Source organism: Equus caballus, chromosome 1, assembly GCF_041296265.1.
Source record: "Equus caballus isolate H_3958 breed thoroughbred chromosome 1, TB-T2T, whole genome shotgun sequence".
NCBI lineage: Eukaryota > Metazoa > Chordata > Mammalia > Perissodactyla > Equidae > Equus > Equus caballus.
In genome coordinates this window covers 108,988,856-109,009,639 of record NC_091684.1, presented here as the reverse complement: position 1 = coordinate 109,009,639, position 20,784 = coordinate 108,988,856, and the positions used below count along the sequence as shown (strand labels likewise).

Here is a 20,784-nt window from a genome sequence, read left to right as displayed (position 1 = left end):
TGAGTCCAGCAGGCCAAGATACTTTGTAGTAGAGTTGTGTGATGCGCCTGCTTCTGCCTTTCTGAATCACGTTTGTTCCAGAACAGGTATCATTTTCTTTCCCTCTGAATGGACTGCCAGGAAGTCAGATTTTCCTTGGAGCTCTTCTTACTAGGTGAATGATAGTCCAGTTGGAATAGCAGTTTGCAGGTGCCAGAGCTGCCTGCAAGGTATGTGAATAGTTGACAGGAAACCGAGAGAAATTAAAACTGAGAGGATGCGTGTATTAGGACCTCCTATGATTGTTCAGGCAACATCACTTGTTTCTTCAAATTTCTGTTCTATAATGTTCACTCCTTATTAAATTTAATGACCTGCTTTCGTAGTTTTTAGGAGACTGTTGCACTCTGAGCAGAAACGGAAGCAAGCTAATTTTGAATACTCTCAGGAACATAGCACAGAAGCTTTTAGTGAAAATCCGTTTTTCTTGTATTCTCTTATTAGAAGGACTTTTAGTGAGCATAACACATTTTGCACTTATATGTGTAAATTTGACAATAGTCCCAGCAAGTAGACAGGAATAGTGTGATGATGGGGTAGTCTAAGTGCACAGCGTGTTTACTGAGTAAGTAAATGAACAAGAGGGCAGTGGACAAGAGATACATGAGCTTATTGCAGTAGATCAGACAGTGAGTGAAGAGCACACCGGATGTTTTAAAAATTGTTTTTATGTGTCAAACAAATAGTATTATTGTTAAGAATTTCTGAAATTTTGATAGAAAGGCAAACCCACCCTAAAGATTAGCTGTATTTTTTTCCATTTTTCCTAATCCTTGTCTACATGTAATTTATGTGTAATTATAAACTTAGATTAACTACAGGTTTTATTTTTTTCAACGTATTATAAATATCTATATTTTCTGATTTCGCTATCGGCTTTGTAGTTAACATTTATGAAACAGCATAGAATTTTCCATCAGGTTGATCAACCATGATTATTTTAACCATTCCTTTGTGGTTGGTTATATCTATTTATGCTTTAAAAGATACTTTAAAGTTGCAAAAAACTATTTTTGAGATGACTTATAAAATCCTCAAGCCACAGTACCATCTGAGAATAATCAAGAATTAGGTATTATTAATTTGATATGTTTTATTTAATGTTCAGTATTAGACAACAGAGGGATTGCTTTTATCAAAAAGTGAAAGGCTATCTACCATACCATTATTCTTGAAATTATGAACCCGTAACTCAAATTGAACCCATAACCCATAAGCTAGACTGAATGGAGTGTATTTGGGGCATTAAAGAACATTGTGTAATTCCTTAGTAACAATTAGGGCACAGGAGCACCTGCCTGCGCATCATCGTGGTTGAAGAGAGTTTACCACACTGGGTAGGATTTGTTTCCACTTGTATATATACAGCGGGATGGAAGCAGCCTCTGCCCCTCTAGAGACCCTATTAAAAAAAAGTCTTTCTCAGCTGCTCATTTGAAGATAGTCACTGTGCTTTTTTAAAAATAAGGTTTTTGAGGCTCAGTTTTAATCTATATTGTAAAATAAGTTCATAATACTAGAAAATAGTTGTCATTTATATTCTTGACCATTTTTTATCATTTCAGTGGATATGCAGCTATGAGAGAGGAAAGTGATATCAGGAACAAGAAAAACTTTATTTGTATTTATTTAGATCAGCCATCATGTGACCTAAGTAGGGCTGGAAAGGCAGTGAGTTCTCTCCAGCAGGATTTTTGCTTGTAGGTGTCAGTGGCATCTTTTCCCATGGACAGTTTTTTAAAAATACCTTTCATTTTCTCCTAGAAAACAAACCTCAAGCAGATGGACAATCTTGTGCCCTTAATGGTGACAACACAGGATCCGTCAAGTCTGCCCAGTGCCCAAGATACGGATGGCCAATTTCTTCCCTGTGCATCAGAGCCCACGGACAACCAGCGGCTTTCTTCTCCTGAAGATACTGAGAGCTCTTCATGCTGCCAGGCGAGCACTGTTGGGCAGGTTGAAAGTTCCTGTGATTTGTCAAGTGTGGTTGAGGAAGAAAATACAGACTGTTCCTGTAGGAAGGAAAATAAAGGCGTGCAGAGAAGAGGGGACGAGGCGGAGCCAACACCTGCTGTGGACTCTGGGACTGTGTCTGATCCTGACAGCTGCCTTCAGGGCATGCCCGAGTGTGGAGGAAAGGGCACAGAAGGCCTCCCATCCTGTGGAATCAGAAATGAAGAAACTGGAACAAAATCTGCAGTGGCCGCAGCCCAGGAGTCTCCGAGCAGTGGAGACAGAGTGTTACAGGGAGACGTGGTGCACCCAGGCACGGCCCAGTGTTTCTCTGCAGGGGAACCAGCAGTCAGTTCCACAGCAGATGCCAGTGTCCCAGAGACTGCAGGGGAAAGGGAACGTGGTCTCATGAACCCAGATGCGACCGTCCAGAAGAATGTGCTTGAAGGAGGGGAAAGTACAAAGGAAAGACTAGAGAACTCTCCTATCAGCACAGCTGGAGCCTCTGATGTAAGAGTCACGAGCAAGCCTGTGGATAAAGCCAGTGTTGCAAACTGTGTCTCTGCCACTGGTTCCCTGGATGGAAACAAACCAGCTGAGTCTCTCTTTGCATTTAGTAACGGAGAAACCTCCACTGAAAAAACTGCAGAAACTGAAGCTTCAAGAAGTTGTGAAGAGAGTGCTGATGATCCAGTAGGTCAGAACTTGCCAGTAATTCCAGCTGCTGCAAAAGACAAGATTTCCGATGGGTTCCAACCCGACACTCCCTTAGCAAGCCTGTGTGAAGCAGTATCACCCTCTCATTTAACCGTTTGCAGGCCACAGAAGGATGTTATGCCAAACCAGAAATCAGAAACTCATTCATCTCATGTTCAAAGCCAAAACAGCCAATCACCCATCTGTGCTACAACTGGAGATGATAAACTTTGTGTTGCCTCTTCATGTCCACAGGACACAGTGACTTCTACTGGTGTCTTGGCTGCAAAACGTGGTGATGGTGTAGTTACCCAGCCTGAAAGCACCACCACGGGGCTGCCCAACACACATCTGCCCCCTGCCATCTGCTCTGAAGGTCCACAGGCTAACACAGCCACCCCTGACCCTGTGAGAGACACCCAGAAACCTGTGGATTTTTGTCCTCTCGAAGTTTCGGATAAAGAAGACCAAGGAAAAGATCTGAAACTAGAAACATCTTTAACAAATATGCTTGAGGTGGCTCTGCATCCACATGCAGTTGTCCCCAAAGCTGAGAAAGAACTGGTGCCAGACCAGGCTGTGACATCAGACAGGACTTTCTCTCTGGCAGGCAGTCCAGGCAGTGAATCAGTAACCAAAGATGACGCACTTTCTCTTGGCCCCTCCCAGAAAGAAAAGGGAACAGCAACCCCTGAACTACATACGGCTACAGATGGTAGAGATGGCTCAGACGGAGATTCGAATGATCCCGATAAGCAGTCGCTAGAAGACAGTGCGGCAGGCCTGTCCCCATCCTGCACTGCTCCAGATCTTCAGCCCACCATGGGGAATACCAGTCCCATAGGACTTGGTGGGGAGCACGAGGGTCCCTGCCTCTCAGCGGCCCCTGAAGTTCTGAATATCGAGGAGGGCACAGACTCTTCCCTGCTACACGTGAGTAAGGCCACTTCAGCCTCTGATTCCATTTTGACTGAAGAAGGAAAAAGTCTGGTGGTTCTAGAAGGCTCTGCAGCTCAGGGACAAGGTGACAAGGATAAAGCAGTGGCTTGTTCCTCCATTAAGGAAGACGCTCTTTCTTCAGATACATTGCAAGAAGAGCACAGAACCCCTCCTCCTGGACAGGAGGCACCAGGATCCCGTGGAGAACCCAGCTCAGCTGCGTGTGCTGAGGACAGAGCCCTTCAGCAGGGTAATTCACTGGGCACACCCTCGGCCTGTCTTCATGCAGAAGCTAAACATAACAAGGAAGTGGCCCCACCAGTCTCACTGCTGACTGAGGGTGGAGCTGCACAGAGCCTGGTGCCACCAGGAGCAAGTCTGGCTGACACAAACCAGGAAGCCTTGGGTGCAGAGCAGAGCAGCTCACCTCTGTTGCCAGGTCTGTTGCCAGATGGCTCTCAGGCTCTTAATTGCAGTCGATCTGTTGGAGTGAAAAACACTCAATCCCAAGGAAAAAACACTGCTTGTGAGGTGAGTAGAAATGTGGCACTGGATGTTGCAGTGGTTAACGCTCCACAAGATACCCCTGGGGCCAGAAGAAAGGATGTGTCACACAACACCCAAGACATCCCGATTCCAAAAGTCTCGTTGAGCCAAGAGAAGAATATGATTCTGGGTTTGCCAGGAGCTGTATCAGACAAAGGTGTGACTGACCTGCCTGGCGCTGCCACCCCAGAGATGGTACCTCTTGGTTGGGAGAAAGGGAAGCAGGAGGGAGCAGACAGCAGCTGTGGCGTGGGCGACTCCAAGGAGGCACGAATGGATGGTGAGGTGCGTCATGTGCTGCTGCAGCCTATTGCCAAAGAGCTCCCCAAAGAGACAGGGCTCTCCAGCAGTGATGACAAGGCCCCCAGCCAGGAAAGGGGTGCTTCCCCTCTACCTTGCACTGTCGCTGCCGAAGCTACGCACCTGCCTCAGAGAGCAAACTCGATCGAGGAGGCCGCGAGTCGCATAGTGGATGCCGTCATAGAACAAGTCAGGGCCTCAGGAGCACTGGTCACAGAGGGGGAAATAAGTCACATGTCACTGTCCAGTCCTTCAGAGACGGGCCCAGAGACTGAACAGCTGGAGAGTGCTTCTCCAGGGAAAGTGAGCGCTCTCCTGCCTGGGGAGACTCCACAAATGGGCAGTATTCGTGGAGAAGCCCCTGGGAACCGTGCAGGATGTTTTGCTGGAAGTGAGGAGCCAGAGGAGATGATTCTGCCTGTCCGAGGACCTAAGCCGGCAACAGGTAAGCAAAGCAGGATATAAAGTGAACAGTTCTGGAAACAAATGCCCTTCAGAATCTCTGTGATGGCTGGTAAAATATAGGTGTCTCGGCTGTTTAGAGGTCTTGCGTTCCTTGTGTAGGTTTCCAAGTGACTAGTCACCCCATCAGGAGAGGCGCGTCATCTCTGGTTGGACAGATTTTGCTTCCTGTATTGTAGACTCCTAGCTCGATTGCTTAAGCCTGTAAATGCTGTCTGCCGCCCTGGAGCCCTTGCAACTTTCCTCACCTGGAAAACAATGCCGAGATCACAGGTGCTCTGAAACGATAAAGGAATTTATCAGATGTTTTTATTCACATGGCTTAGTCCTTTTTTCTAGAACCATGAAAGACAGTGCTGAAAAAGTGTTTTATTTACAAGCCTGAAACTCCTTTCTTTCCCTATCGTTCCAGTCTATGTTCTGAGCAAATTTAGAGTCAGAGCGATTTCACAAACAGCTGTTTAAGTATCGTTCTAAGCCAATGGCCCGACATCCCAAATGGTGGCATTAGGTCATCGGTGAGGGCTGGGAGGAAGGGAGCTCCCTCCTTTTCCGGCCTGAGGAGCAGGCCTGCTGTTCCATTGCCTGTTGCTTTTGGGCAGCAGTCTGGGAATTGACAACCGGGCACAGCGCAGGGGATAGGATGCAGGATTTCCGCCCGAGCCCAGTCTGCTGAGCTGCTGTCACAGGGCAGACGTTGTGTCTGCTTATCTCGGTGAAGCAGCTGCACTGAGCAGATTGCTCACACAGCAGCCTGTTCCATCTGTGGGTAACCATGTCCAGAGAGAGCAAAGAGAAACCACTATTGCTCAGTGGAAAGAAGCTATCTGAATAAAACTTTTTGGGGGGTTGAGGCTGAAGCTGAAACTGGAGTCGGACTCAGTATTGACTCTTGAAGTCTTTAAAGGTCAGTTTGATTCACACTCTAAGACTACCACCTGTTACCAGGTATAGACAGAGGACCTATCTCCATGCTCGCGCCCAGGCTTTGTAGGTAAGAAGGTGCCTGCTTGGTTTTTATTGTTTGTTTGTTTTTGCTATTCTTTCTAATTTTTGAAAATCCTTTTAAATGTAGTATGTGTTAAGAGTGCGGGGGTGGAATGTGTCGAGACATGAACAAATGGAACAGAAAAAGAAGTTGCTCAGGAAAAAGAGCAATTTAAACAAAGTGGTCATTTTCCCTGATAAAGGGTTTTTAACCATTTATATATTTTTTTTTCTTCCAGTTAAGGGATTTAAAAAACCTGAGGTAATATTTTTGGTGACTTCAGGTTTGTAGTTTTATTAATGCTTTGGCTTGTTAGTGATAGAAGTGCGTTGACTGCTATCTCAGAATTTAGATGAGATGGTCTGTAATTTTTAAAGGAAGGCACAACAACAAGTCTATTTTGGGGGCCCTGGCAGGTTGACATTTCAGAAGAATGGGAGTGGCTGTAAGCTGACGCCTGGCTATGTTCTTTTCATTTGGGTGCTGCGTCTTTGGCCAGAGGGGCTGGAATTATTTCTCTTTCTGGCTCACTAGTCAGAATTTAACCCAAGCAGATGCAAACTATGTGAGGTTTGTGTCTATAGTACCCTATGAGAAAAGGGCTTTTTGATTTTTAGTAGTATGCAAACATAGTCAAGATGCTAAGAAATGATTGTTAAGATTCTAAGGTTTTAGGATGGAAAACAATTTGTATGGCATTCCAACAGTATCTCTAGGTTTGGGGTTGGTCCATATGTGTGGGTGAGTTACTTGTTCTGCTACCAAGAGGAGTCATATGTGCCCGCTGCCCATGGTCTCAGACTGCAGAGAGAAGTAGCCAGTGATGGAGAAATCGGTGCTTTCTTCGGAAAATAACTAGGATTGGGGAAAGTCCCTGGCCACACTGCCCTAGAGAAAAAGCACCTGAGTGTGAGCTCAGAGCCAAAGGGTATTTTCTAGGAAGTTTACATTCCGCTCTTGAATTTAACCATACTGTTTTATGAGTGAAGAGATGTCAGCTTAACTGCTGACTTGGACGGAGCCACATGGCATTGGCTTCTGTTTTTATACACTGCTGCATAAAGAGCCAAATGGAAGCTGAGATGGGGAGAGCACAGAACTTCCCTTTAGAAAGAGGGGATGTTGCCATTCACCCATCAAGAGTGTTGATCACAGGGCTTGGGGGTCAGTTGTACATGCCTGAGCTAGACTAGTCCTGTGGAGGTCGCCAGCACCCCTCAGGCCTCAGCAATCACTCTTTACCCTTGGGACTGGTTGCTCCTGGCCAAGATACATGTTTTTGGTTGATGGATATAGGATAGAAAGGTTATGCCAAAAATCAGACTCCCAAATAAATACAATAAAAATCATCAACAACCAAAGGAGTTATTCCGACTCAGAAACGTTTTGATCAAGGAATATTTCTAAGAGGATTGCTTAGTTAGATCTTTTTTTAACTTTAATCACATTTTATGAAATATAGGACAGACTTTAGTTTTGGGCAAGGAAACTTGTCTGCCCATCTTTAAGTTGCTGGTAAGATTATTAAATTAAATAAGGGCAAAGAAAGAAGATTTATAAATGTTCATTTATAGGAATGTAACTTTCGTAAATCTGAAGTCGCCCTCTGTGCATGCCACAATGTACTATTAGAATAAAATGTTAATGTAATTTAGTTTTTGGTGATAGGAAACCTCCCTGCCATTTGGTGTAGGGACATTCTTCTCTGCCAGTGTAGTGGAGTGACCAGATTAATAACAACCTCAGAAAGTTTTCCACGTGAGTTCCATTTGTGTTTGGATTATCAAGGTGAATTTTACTCTTCACTCATCACTTTCTTTTGAAGAAGTGTCAAAGCCTAAATTTACCTCAGATATCATTTCATCACTTCCTTTCTTCCTGTATTCGCTTGACCATATGGTGGTCAGGTAACGAAAACCACTACTGTTTGGTCTGTTGAGCATAATTCTAAAGAAAACGTGTAAAAACTTAAAGAATAACTTCTAGAATAGTTCAGTCTTATCAGTTGCAGTGCTGTGTAGATGAGAGTGTATAGTTTGTTTTTAAGGAAAGTCAGACTCTTCCCAAGCCTTTACTTTTACCTTTTTGTCCTGAGCACATACGGACAGCTCTTGCCTCTTTGATGATGGTCAAGATGGACTGTGTAGCTTCAGCTGTTAGTCTGTTCCCTTAAAGCTTGTGAATTTACTTTTCCATAAGCAAGTCAGCACCACACTCATAGATTTGTCATGAAGAGTTGGTAGGGGAAATGGAAGTACAATAGATACTGAATCGGATCTTGCCTTAGCTACAAACCCAAACGAAGGTGAGGGAAAACCATACAGCCATGTGATAAAGGAATAGCTCAGCACAGGGTCGGAAATGACACCAGCTCCTGACAGCAAGAGTATTTTTCCATTTAACACAAATCAAAACAAAACACTTGAAACCTGGAGCTTGTTGTGTAAATACTGAGGCGCAGGAATCGATTTTTCAAATGCACCTTGTAACCTGCCTGTTCTCTTCAGAAATGCCAGACACGAAAGCTGAAGATGAAGTGGATTTTCTGAGTAATACCAGGGAGAGTTCAGTTTCTGAAGAGGTGGCCACAGGAAACATCACTGCGGCACCCAAGATGAAACAAGGCCCGAAGACCCAGGCGGTAAGTGGCATCCAGTCTCTGCAAGCACAAAATGTGTGTCGCCTGGTCTGCTGTGTCTGGCTAATGGTTTTGTTTTTTTGTTTGGATTTTTTTCACAAAAGTGTTTTTCCCCTTCTCTCTTGTTCCATTATGTACAAATGTGAACGTGTTGTTGCAATTGAGCTTTCATAAATGCTGTGCACCACATAGCAGGCTTTTGGAATGGGCCTTCCTGCAGGGCGGAGATGGTAATGAAAAAGATTTCCCTATGAGCACAAGACTTTTCAGTTTGTCGTCAAGTTTAACGTGTCACAAAATGAAAATTACCATTAAAGGGCATCTATTGACCCTTTTTAATCTGACTCTTCTTTCTTTATATATATATTTTATATGTATATGTATATATATATAACTGATAGCAAAAATGAGATTTTAATTTATAACTGAGCACTGTCTAAAATATGTTGTCATTTTTAGTGATGAAAAAAAGGTTCAGTTGGCTTTTTATAACAGCTTTATTGAGATAAAGTTCACATACTATAAAACCCACCCATTCACGTAAAGTGCACAGTTTAGTAGTTTTTAATTTATTTACAGAGTTCTGCAGTCGTCACCACTGTCTAATTTTAGAACATTACCGTCACCCCATACTCGTTAGCAGTCTTTCTCTCTGTGCCCCATACCTCACCCAGCTCTTGGTAGTCACTAATGTGCCTGTCTCTATGGATTGCCCATTCTGGAACTTCATATAAATGGAATTGTACAATATGTGGTCTTTTCTGACTGGTTTCTTTCACTTAGCATACTCTTTCAAGGTTCATCCGTGGTGTCACATTGATCAGTACTTCATTTCTTTTTATTGCCAAGTAATATTCCATTGTGTGGATGGAATACATTTTGTTGCACATTTGGATTGTTTCCACTTTTTGGCTGTTGTGAATAATACTGCTGTGAACATTTGTGTATGCGTTTGTGTAGACATATGTTTTCATATGCCTAGTAGTGGATTTGCTGGGTCATATGATAATTCTGTATTTAATATTCAGTAACTTTTAAAAATATTTTTCTTCAGCATCTTGAGATTATTTTTCTTCTTGTTTAAAGCTGTTAACTTTTAAAACAAGGGAACTTAAACTTGTTGAGAGAAACAGTGCTCTAAGCTTTAGATTCCATGCTGGTTTAAAAAAAAACCTTTTGGAAGCTGAAAATCAAGTTAGTGGACTAAATCATATTGCCTCTCAGAAAAATCAGTCTTCCTCGCCTAGACTTGACAGGGCACTGTTTTTGCTCTTCAGAGGACTAAGTGGTATTTTTTCTTAAAGTTACCCCAGAAGGTAAACAGAACTGTACCCTCCCAAACTGTTCCCGGTGTATGAACGGTGATAAACCAGCTTCGTTTTATTGGAGTCCAGTGGCAAGGAGGTGCTGAGTGTTCTAACCCGCCCCTTATTACAGATAATATTCATGACTAATGCCTGGGTGGCTACTTCTTAACAGGCATTATTCAGACTGATGTTGCTTTTGCCTCTGGGGAAAGAAAAGAGAACACACCCTGCATGGGTACATGTGTCTTTGTTTCTAGAAGCCCCTAAAAAAGGGAAGGAACAAACTCACATCCTTGAATTCAAATGCCTCTGTTTCTTCGTCCTCCATCTGACATTGGAGCCATTTGTGTCATGGAGTACAGCCTTGTGCGTGGCCACAGAACCTTTGCCTTCCAATGAAGGATCTCTCAACCCTCACTGTATCTTGTCTGTCATAAAGAAGAAGACAAAATATTATTAAAAAAAGAATTTCCTCCTCTCCTCATCTCTTTCCTGTTCTCATTTTTCCTCTAGTTTTAGGAGTTGAGAGAGAGAATATTCTTCTAGTTGGTCAAGAGGCCTCATTTTACAGATAAAAGAATTAGACCCTTGGAGAGTCACATGACTAGTTCAAGGTCAGACTCTGCAAGAATGAGAGCCTGGAGTTTGATTTCTGACCTAGGAGTTACACAACAGGGCACATTCCTTTGTGACTCTTACCCCGGGCTGGCTCTGTGACTGGTGGGTATATTCTAAGGAGTATCAGTAGGTTAGAACCATGTTATTTGTCTGTTGCTGGGAGATAGCTATGCCTTATGCTTTGTGTCTGCCCCCACTTTGTGCATTTGGAGAAAGCATATGTTAATGGGATTTTTGGTTCTTGAAGATTGTCAGGTCTAACTAGTGGCGAGGTTTGTGTGCATAGCATTGTTGTAATGTGTCATGTAAAGTCTGACCACTTCCCTCCTTCCCTGACACTCTGCCACACTTGCCCTTTTTGCTGTGAATTGAAAGGATAAAGCTAATTTTTCCCGTGTCCCATTTTCTTCCCGTTTGACTCTTCATATGCTGTACATTCATTGTATAGGTTTTCACTGGGTCAGGAGAGAAGTCTGTGGACTTTTTTTGTAAAGGGCAGATTGTAAATATTTTAGGCTTTGTGGGCCATCCAGTCTCTGTTATGACGAGTCGACTTCGCTGCTGTAGTGTGAAAGCCATAGGCTGTATGTAAAGAAGAGTGTGACTGTGTTCCGATAAAACTTTATTTATAGTCACTAAGGAGGTTTGCATTTCAGAGAATGTTCATTTGTGATGAAATACTCTTTTTTGAATAGTTTGTTTCAGTCCTTAAATGTACTCTTAGATTTTTTTCACGGGCTGTACAAAAAGAGGCGATGGGCCGCTGTCAGTAGTTTGTGGGCGCCTGGCCTAGAGAGCACTTGTGCACCAGTGGATGAAAAGAAAGAGAAAGCAAGTCGACTTCTTTTCCAGATTGTTCTGTTTGTTTTGTGGTGAAAGCTGTAGTTAGTAAGCTGCAGGCTGGGAGGCAGAGTTCCAGTTCCGTGACTCTCCAAACCGGCTTTTTGACTTGGCTTCTCCAGAGTTCAGCTTCCTTATCTCTATTCCTCTTCCAGCCTCAACCTTCTGGAATCTGTGTTTGCAGTCTGAAAAGGGTTACTTGAGCTTGTGATTGTGGTCGAGGGTGGAGTGGCTTTTGTTGAACATTATTTAATCCAGTCTCTCTGACGCATGCTCAGTCTCCGTGTTGGCCTTGGGAATAGGCCAGTCACTGCTTCATTGAATCATTGTTCTACTGAATCATCCTCTCCAAACGTAAAGCAGAATTTGTATCTTTTATGCTGTGCTACTGACGTGAAACCCTAGAACAGGGGTGCGTTTATGGCAATTTTCTAATAAATGTAAATAAAGAATCCATTTTAAATTCTTATAGGAGTCTTCCTGTTTTGTAACCTTCTCTAAACATAGATAATTGTCAACGCTTGGGGACTTCAGGCAGGCGTGGCACTACCAAGTATTTAAAGAAAAAAGGTACAATTGGGTTCCTATTTTCTTTAGTCCAGTAGTATGATACCTGTCATACAAATTGAGGAGTAATTTTTCATTCCTTAACCTGCTTGACACATTGTGCTGTAAATAAGCCCTTACGCGAGGGTTAATAACACTTAAAATCATGATTCATAAAGGAATTAGGCAATATCAAGATTAATACTTGCTTATATTCTCATAAAAAACACATGTATGTGTTAAATGCTGCTGGTTTTTCCACAGACGATAGCCGGTCCTAACAGATATTTCTTCACTGGGTTGAAATCTTTTCACAATTTAGGAGGCCAGCTCATTTACTCACAAATACTATGGCCTATTCGCATTAGTCGTTTTATCAGCATTTTGTGGTTGCAGTTTGTTAAGTATTGGCAAAACTTTAATATGCGTTAGTTTCATTTCCAGTGTTAGCCCCTCATACAGACTACTGGTTTCAGGGTTCTCAGATTACCTTTTGTCGTCGTCTTTTTTTCCCTCAATGAGTTATATCTGTCAGGCACTGAGAACAGAGCCTGGCACGCAGTAGCTACAGCTTAGCATTATATATCGTTAATTAGTTTCATGACTTCAGATTCTCATACTCATTTTACTCATTTGAGTACCCAGTGGCATGTGGTGGTTCCTAAAACCATCAAGGCTCGGGCTCTGCTTGTTGAGTGTTAGTATAAAGGCTTCAGGAAGAGCATCAGATGTGAATTGAAGGGGGGAGACATGCAGCTTGTTTTTACCTCTGAGACCTTGAGAATTTCAGTGAACCTCAAAGATCATCTGAAGTCCAACACAACACTGTTGCCTTATAGGAGAAGAAATGGTCTCAGCATGGTTAAGTGACTTGCCTCATTTCGCATAGTTAATTCTGTAAGCTAGACTAGAACCTCACTTACTATGGTTCTCAGAATAGCCATTCTGAGGGTACACTTCTGGGGAATCCAGTTCACTTGGATGGGTTTTTCCATTGTAGACTGGCACTCCTGAATGATGCTTACCCACAATAAGATTCTAAAACCACTGCATTATACGCCCGTGCTTTCAGTGCTGGTTGGAGAAATTCCTTTGGCCATTTTAGGATCTAAGCTGTTTCACTTTAAAATAAGTCTCAAGTTCTTACTATAATCTGTTTAGCTGCAGCTAAATACCACCATGATAGTGTTTGTCCAGAGAGTTTGCTTTTGGTGCAGAAATTACTAAGATTTTCCAGACCTGCCTTTTATTTCCTGCAGAATGATATGACTAGGTATAGAGATGAGATTGAATACTTAAGTTCACAAGAGAAAGCCTTCTGGGACCATTCACCTTGAGGATATGCTCTGTGGGGTCAGGAAAGAATTATGACACTTGCCTCCCTGCCCCAGTGCTGCAAACCAGCATTCTCCAGGTCTTAAGGAGTCTTTTCTCTTCAATATGTGGTCAGGTTCGTTAGGAAGGAGCTTGCCTCCCTGGGCTATCTGTTCTTTGAAGTATCTCTGTAATAATTCCTTTTCCAAACGCTCATCACATAAGCTTTTTAGCCATATGGAACAGTTAATTCAGCAAGCCAGTATATCTTGTCGGGATGCCCATGGTTCCTAGCAGCCAAACACTCAAGAACAAATATGTTCAAGTACAACTGTAAAATCCCATATGTTGAGTATTAGATTACTGGGAAAGTCTACTTTCCATTGAACACACTCTCCCCAATCAAGAAAGCATTTTAAGTCAGAACCATGCTCCCCTTTTTTATAACTACATAGCCAAACATCAACTTAACTGAATTTTTATTCTTAATTATTTTTACAACAACATTAATATTTGTTTCTTCAAGGTTGTGGTAAGGCAGTGTCAGACTATTTCTGGTTAATATCTCCTCCTTGAAGTCTCTCTGTACTTTCATTATTTTTGATGGAATATTATCTTTTCTTTTCTTGTCTCAAGGGGGCGAGCTTGCATTTCCATCCCTAGTCCAGGAGTCTGATGCAAAGCTTTCCTTCGGTGTCGCTGTTCCCCCCACCTTCAGACTCAGCTGCCATAGGAAAATACGGCAGCTCGCAGGCCGTTTGGTAACTAACTTGACAAGCCATCTCACTGATGTTCAAAGTGGCTTGCACGTCCTACCCTCTCATTTCATAGTTTTTGATTTTAAAGAAGGTGTTTTTTAAAAATTTCTCTGCTGTCATATTTACATATGTAGTTTTGCGGTGTATGTGTCATCTAGGAAAAGGTAAATTGGCCTCTTTCTGAGTCGCCAATAAGTCTTCTTAACAGAGCCAGCCCACCCCGCTGCCATTATCCCTTTTGAGTTTAAAGCTAGAGCTAGCCTCAACCACAGGGAAATTTACTCCTCTGTTTTTTCATACAAAATTTTATAAAGATAACTCTTTGTGTCTCCTCTGAAATGGAGAGTTTCCAGGAAATTCTGCAAATATTGTTCTAGAGTAGATAGTTGCAAAAAACAAGTGCCTTGAAGAACCCAAGATCGTAAAGCCACAAGTAGAAGACCTATAACTTTAATGTAAAAATATCTATAGATATTATATGTAAGGTATAATTTAATGATCTAGCTATAGATTTTTAAGCGACCTTGAACAAGTTATTTAATTTCTCTGGTCTCTATTTTCTCTTTTGTATAATGGTTAGGTAATCTCTAAAGTTCCTTCCAGCTCTTAATTTTTGGCCAGTGTATGATTCTAAAGTTATTGGAATAAATTCATATGTGTTGGGGGGTGTGTATCTTATGTGTTGGACCAAAAGGACAATCATGAAGGACTTCTTTAAATCACGCTTTGTTTAATAGCCAAATTCTTAACTAATTAGTTGTTCCTTGAACATTTTCCAAGGTGTTTTGCTGTGAAATCTTAAAATAAATTACATTAGTAATCCACTTTTTTCTCTCATAGAAATGCTTAACCATACGTCATATGTGCATTTGTGGGGCAGTCGGGGGGGTGCCTTTTTTTCCCTCCTGTTGTGACAAAAGAACCAGATCTGATTCTCATCACTCGTTGCACCCATTTCTTACGCTCTTCATTTCACTTCTGTTCATTTTTATCTCATTATATTGATAGCCAAGGATGGTGGCCAAGCACAGTGGAAAGCCTAGGGAGCCCACTACACCAAGGTTTTGATCCCAGTTTTTTCACTTTGATCTTTTTGTTTAGAGGCTCAGTTTCCTCACCCAAGTTTGGGGTGATGCCTGCTTCAAGGATGATTTGTACTAACTAGAGTCGGTATAGTGTCTAGCATGTAATAGGCATTTTACGAGCAGTAGATGTAGTTCTAATCTCACTTTAAACTAACTCAGAATTATCAGACCCCCTCTTAAGACTCTGGATGAACGATTTTAGATAGATGATGGTTAGAATGGTCAGAAAAAATTACCCATTATATCAGGCCACAGCAGTACTCATTTAGGTTACCGTTTCACTTTATGTGTAACTGTGAGGGTGCACTGATGTACTCAGTACTTGATTCAACAAATGTTCCTTGACCTCCGCTAGGTCAGTCTCTGCCTTCAAAGTCTCATATTCCAGTGGGAAGAGACAATTATTAAACCAATAAATAAGATATAGTCTAATAAGTTTTAAAATATGGGTAAACGTAGGGTTGCTTATGAATAGATATTTTTCAGTGAGATACTGAGTTCCCGTATACCCCCCGAGGGAGGGAAGTTTCTAAAGAATGGTATATGATGTTTACATCATTTACCTCAAGTGGCTTTCCAGGTTTCATTTTAAAAGCTGATTCTCTTTTGTAGAAGTGGCGATATGTGCATTCTGAGTCAGGAACACAGGCTTGAATGTAATGTAGCCATTATTTCTACCAGTAGACTTGGAAGGGCCACCATCTTAGAAAAACTAATTTATTGCTTCTGATCCTAAGTTCTGTGTTCAGTTTACTGACATAAATATGACTTTATGGCTGCTTGTTTTTGCCTCTTACAAGAGGAGGCTTCCATTGTAGAAAAACTACAGGGAAAGTGTCATCTGAGCTGTGAAGAAAGCTCTAGGTCCCTCTCGGGGATATATGTGATGGGGGCAGCTTTAGACTTCTCATGTTAGGTTTTGACTGTGTGTTTTAAGAAGATGCCTGCTGGTGCCTTGCTGGTTGGCCACCGTAAGAGTAAAGTTGCACACAGTATGTGGAATTGTTTTCTTTCTCCATAAAAGGTTTCAGAGGTACTGATTTCAAATATTTTTGGCCTCTTAGGCTGCTCAATTTTGTGATATAGCTTGTGGCTTTGATTTCATTCATTTATTCATTTAGTAAACATTAAATGGGTACCTTTCCTGTTAAAGGTATTGTATCAGATATCTAGGGAATTTTAAAAAGTTAGATACTGTTTCTGCCCCTGGTGTAGTTAGAATCTAGTTAAACACGTAAAGATAGAATCACAGTATGGGAATACAGTATGTGGGACCTGCCATAAGGCACTATTAATGTGCTGTAGGAGTTCACAGATGGGAAGTGCTTGTCTGAAACATCGTGCTGTTTCCCCAGTTGCCTTGGTGAAAACCACATTGTAACACATGTGGTATAAATATTCATTGATTGGAAAGAATAGGGATCGATTCAGGGAGCTTTTGATGTGCTTTCCAGCTTCATAGTTCTCTTTTGCTTTCGCAATGTACTTGACCCCTTGAAGATCGTAGAATTGCCTAAGAATCGCCAGAAACACCCCAATTTGCAAGGGAACTGATCTGGTAAAAATCTCAGTTAAAAAAAAAACCCATTAGGAAACTGAGAAAAGTAACATTCACCAAGAGAAGTATGAAGAATAGACGCATTCCGTCCTTGTGAACCACGTGGGCGTTAAGAAGAGGTGCTTCCGCTTAAACATTCCCATTCAGCCGGCATAAACCTGTGTTGTCCCTCCTTGCCTCTTTCATCTCATGCAGTAGTAGAGACATTTTGCTTCCTTCTGAGAACCCCAAAGCCCTGTCACTGCTTATGGACCCAAAGGATTGCTGTGACATGGTCTTAAGTGTTACCCCAGTGCCACATATGTATCTTCCGGAGAAGGTCAGTTGATGGGAACATACCTCCCGTAAAGTCAAACAGTGAATGCTCTTATGAGCACGTTTAGAACATCCCGGGCTTTAAGCCTCTCTCAGAAGTCACCGTAAGCCAAAATATTTGTTCTGTTGCTCTTCCTTATCTGTAGTTGGCATTCTGTCCTGACTGAGTCATCAGGATCGATAAATATTTGAGAGTTTTGAAAAGCTGGTCGTTCTGGATTTGGAGTTTGGGGTGAAACTGAGGTGTAATCATGAAACAGATTTTTCATGTGTGGTTCCTGGATTTCTATTGAAGATGGTTCCAGAATATGATTTCTGAAACTGTTTGAATTAATTACAGTAGGAATAATTGGAATAAATATATAGCTTCTCAGAGTGGACACTGTGGAAAATATCTATTGGAATGTATAAATTCGACTGAGCTTTCATTTCTGTGCAAGATATATACATATGTCTGGGTGTTTCTTTTATTGCATTGAACATAAATTATATACCTTGCGAGTGGCACAGCATCTGGGAAATCTCTCCTCTACTCCTTCCCTGGGACAGTAAAAAAAAAATTGGAGAAAGGGATAATGAGTGAAAAACTGAATTCTGTTGCTTGAGGAAAAATAGGCCGGTAGAAAAACGTACCTGAGTTGGAGGTGTCTTGCCACCCTTTTGGTTTGTTTGCAAAGATAGACAGCGTAGGATTGTAAGATTTGTAATGGAACCATTTAAAGGTCTTTTCTGTTTATATTCCAGATTCTGTAACTGCAGGAATCCAAAATCTTGCAGAAATCATTGTTCTCCTTACAGAATCTTGTGTAAGGAGAATTGTAGTGTCTGCCATGCAGTCTATACTCCTTAATTTGCAAGGAAGGAACTTGAACCCAGAGTGCTCAAAGAGCCCGCCATTGTCTGCCCCGCTGGTTAGTGCCAGAGCCAGGCCTGGGGCCTGAACCCTGGGGCCTTGTGTGAACCAGCCTCTCCGTTCTTGCCCACTTCTACCTTAGAGATCACCTGGTCGCACTGAAAGCAGCTCCTCAGTGTCACACTGTACGCTGAGGCACCCTGCAACCCTCTCCAGTGTTTCTCTTGATTCCCAGGCCTGTGCTTACTCAGCTGTGGAAATCCTTAACTAGGACCACCTTGACTGATCAGTGACCCTCCTCTATTTAATTAAATCCTCACCCCATACACTGAAATTATGAGAAGGGCACAGTTGAAATCTGTACATTGAATCCTGTGTTGTGGTTGACAAGCTGTGTGCTTCTGCAGCCCTGGCGGCTCTGCAGCACTTCCTTCTAGTAAATTGCTGTCTCCTGTAGATTCTTGGAGATTGTGGCTGGGCCTCAGGCAGATCACAGTGTAGGGCGATTGGATAGATTTAAGTGTCTCACCCCTGTATTGCCTTCTCCTTTCTAGAGCATGACGTCTTTATTTTTATGTGTGCTTGTTCTGTGTTACCTTTCCTGTAATTTAATGAAAAGCGTTACCTACCAAGGCAGGGGGGTCTTTGGTTCCAAAGAAGCCTGCGTGAGTGACTCAGGAATGCAGGTTTGTTTAGTGATGTTTTCTGGCAGTGCCACAGTAGCCGAATGACGAGAAAGGGGGAGGAACCTTGTGCTTGCCTGTCCTTCACTAGGATGTATCCTGGTGTAGCCCTGGGAAAAGCACAGTTGTAGGATCCCCGTCCCAGTCCCCTTTATCTTTCTGTTTCCGTGAAAATAATAACCTATGGAAAAAGTGCTCATGGGCTCTTTTACTTCTGACATCATCAACTTATTTCTTTGCCATTCTTCCCTATTTTGCTGCCAAAAATTCTCTTGTATTCATTTTCCCTATAGAAGCATCTACAAGCCAATCTCTTTTTAGGAAGGGAGGGCCTGGGGACAGAGTGGGTTGGCATCGGGCCTCTCCCTGCCAGAGATGGCTAAAGAAGAACCAGAGCCACCGCCTCAGCTAAGGTCTCTTGAGATTGGACCAGGGCCTGGACCAGTCTGGAGCCGGATGCATGACAAGAAGCACCAGAGCCTATGCAGTGCGTAATCTCCACTTTGTGGGCAACAGACATTAGTTGTAAGAGATGCCGGAGTTTTTTCTCTCATTCCACCCGTATGAGGCCAGGGATTGTGGGAAGCCACAGACTGACTTGTCAGCAGAAGCATGGAGAGAGCACATACATACCCATGCATGAGTTCCTTACTTTAAACATTTATAGCAAAGATTCCAGCAAGAAATAATGCTGTTAAGTTTGCATTCCCTTCCTACAGGAGTTACTGTTGTGCGTTTCCAAAACTAAATTGAGCCTTTAATTTGCAAACATCTACTGTTTTGTGTGCTGAACATTGTACTAGAAACTGGGGGTGCCATAACAGGTAAAATAAGTAAGATATCTCCCATCCCTCAAGAAGCTCTGTTGGGAGAGACAAAGGGATGAACCAGGAGTTGACACCTGGGTCTTGGGAACTCAGGGAAGGAAGTATCTATTGTTTTAGGCCTATTTATACCAATGTGCCTTCTACTGTTCACTTTTGATGGTATTATACCACGAGGCATCAAGTGATTCTGCTGAAATGTTTCACTCAAGGGATTTTCCTCTGTTGACAACCTTGCTGGCCTTAAAATAGAGAGTCAGTCTTTTCATTCCAGTTCCAGAAAGTGATGCATGTGTCATGTTTTGCCGTGGAGCAGTTCCTGTCCCTATCACCAGCGAACACAACACAATAGGCTGTGTTCCTTCCTAGGAGTCATTAGGTTTCCCTAATGGGATGATCTAAAGGAGGAAACTAGAGCTCCGGCCCTCCTCCCTCGTTAGTGCTGAAACCTGGTGCTGTATCTGCTTCACGTCAAACTCGGCGGGTGGTTTTTCTCCTTGTCTGAGACTGTTCTTTCCTCCTCGAGTCAGGAAAAGGATTTAAATCCTGCTTTTCTTGACATGGAACTTTAATGCAATTGCTATTGCAGCTGAACTCATTAAAAGGCATACCTGCAAGCTGTGAGGAGAAATACTGTTTCAAGATTGGTATATAATATAACGTGGATAGCGTTCTTAGGTTTGCTTTTTAAGTCAAAACATTGTGTCCTATAGGCTTTGGGAAAGAGTTTGTGCTTGGCACACCCCACTCCATCCCCGTGGTCCCCCAGGCTTCTGTGAAGCCATTGTAGCTTCTTTAGAGATGCTGGGCAGCGGTGAATACAGATGATTGACAGCTGCTGCCTAGTGTCTTAGTTACAATGTATCTCTACCTACTCACTTTGGTTTCTGTCTCATACTGGGAGCAGCTGTGCTTTTAGCTGTCCCTGGAGCAGAGTGGGGGCGGGGAACAAGCTCATCAGAGCCTCATCATGCCAACTGAGTTTTCTTATCTTTGTTTTATTCCTGATGGGGAACGTATACTGCTGTGTGTCTGTTTCTTGGCATGGCTCTCTGGGAAGGAGCAGGGATTAAATAAAAACAAAGTAATGCATGCCCTTTTAAGAATATGATCTCTGAATCCATCTTGTTGTTTTCTAAAACTTAGATTCACCCTGTGGGTTATCTAATACTAGCTGTTTATTAGTGGACAGACCTGAAGGTGCCCTGAAGTGTCTGTTGGGAAAAGTTGCCTTGATCTTTCCTTCCCTTTTAAGGCTAGTTAGTGGCAGCTTGGAGCAGGAAGAGGGAGGTTAGCAAAAAGGAAAGGGAAGATGAGGGAGAGCTTTACAGTGGGGGTTGGGGAGGCAGAAGGATAACTAAACCTGAGTCTCTTTACGGCATCTGCAACTGACCAAGCTCTAGAGGCATGATATGGCAACAGCTGTGAAAAGACCCAAGCTGTCTAATTCTTCTAGCAGTTGTCCCTGTGACTTCTTGTAATTTATCACCCCAGCATTGAGTGGGGATGGCGGGAATGT

At 42.6% G+C, this 20,784-nt stretch overlaps 1 protein-coding gene across 22 annotated transcripts in view; it reads left to right on the top strand.

Annotated features, from left to right (window-relative positions):
- Positions 1-20,784, top strand: part of AKAP13 (A-kinase anchoring protein 13) — a 322,766-nt gene that overhangs the window by 174,374 nt on the left and 127,608 nt on the right. For all 22 annotated transcript variants that reach the window (XM_070267042.1, XM_070267036.1, XM_070267054.1 and 19 more), the window contains 2 exons: positions 1,804-4,921; positions 8,434-8,567. In XM_070267042.1, the coding sequence (XP_070123143.1) occupies positions 1,804-4,921; positions 8,434-8,567 (3,252 nt within the window). The remainder of the gene's footprint in view (positions 1-1,803; positions 4,922-8,433; positions 8,568-20,784) is intronic.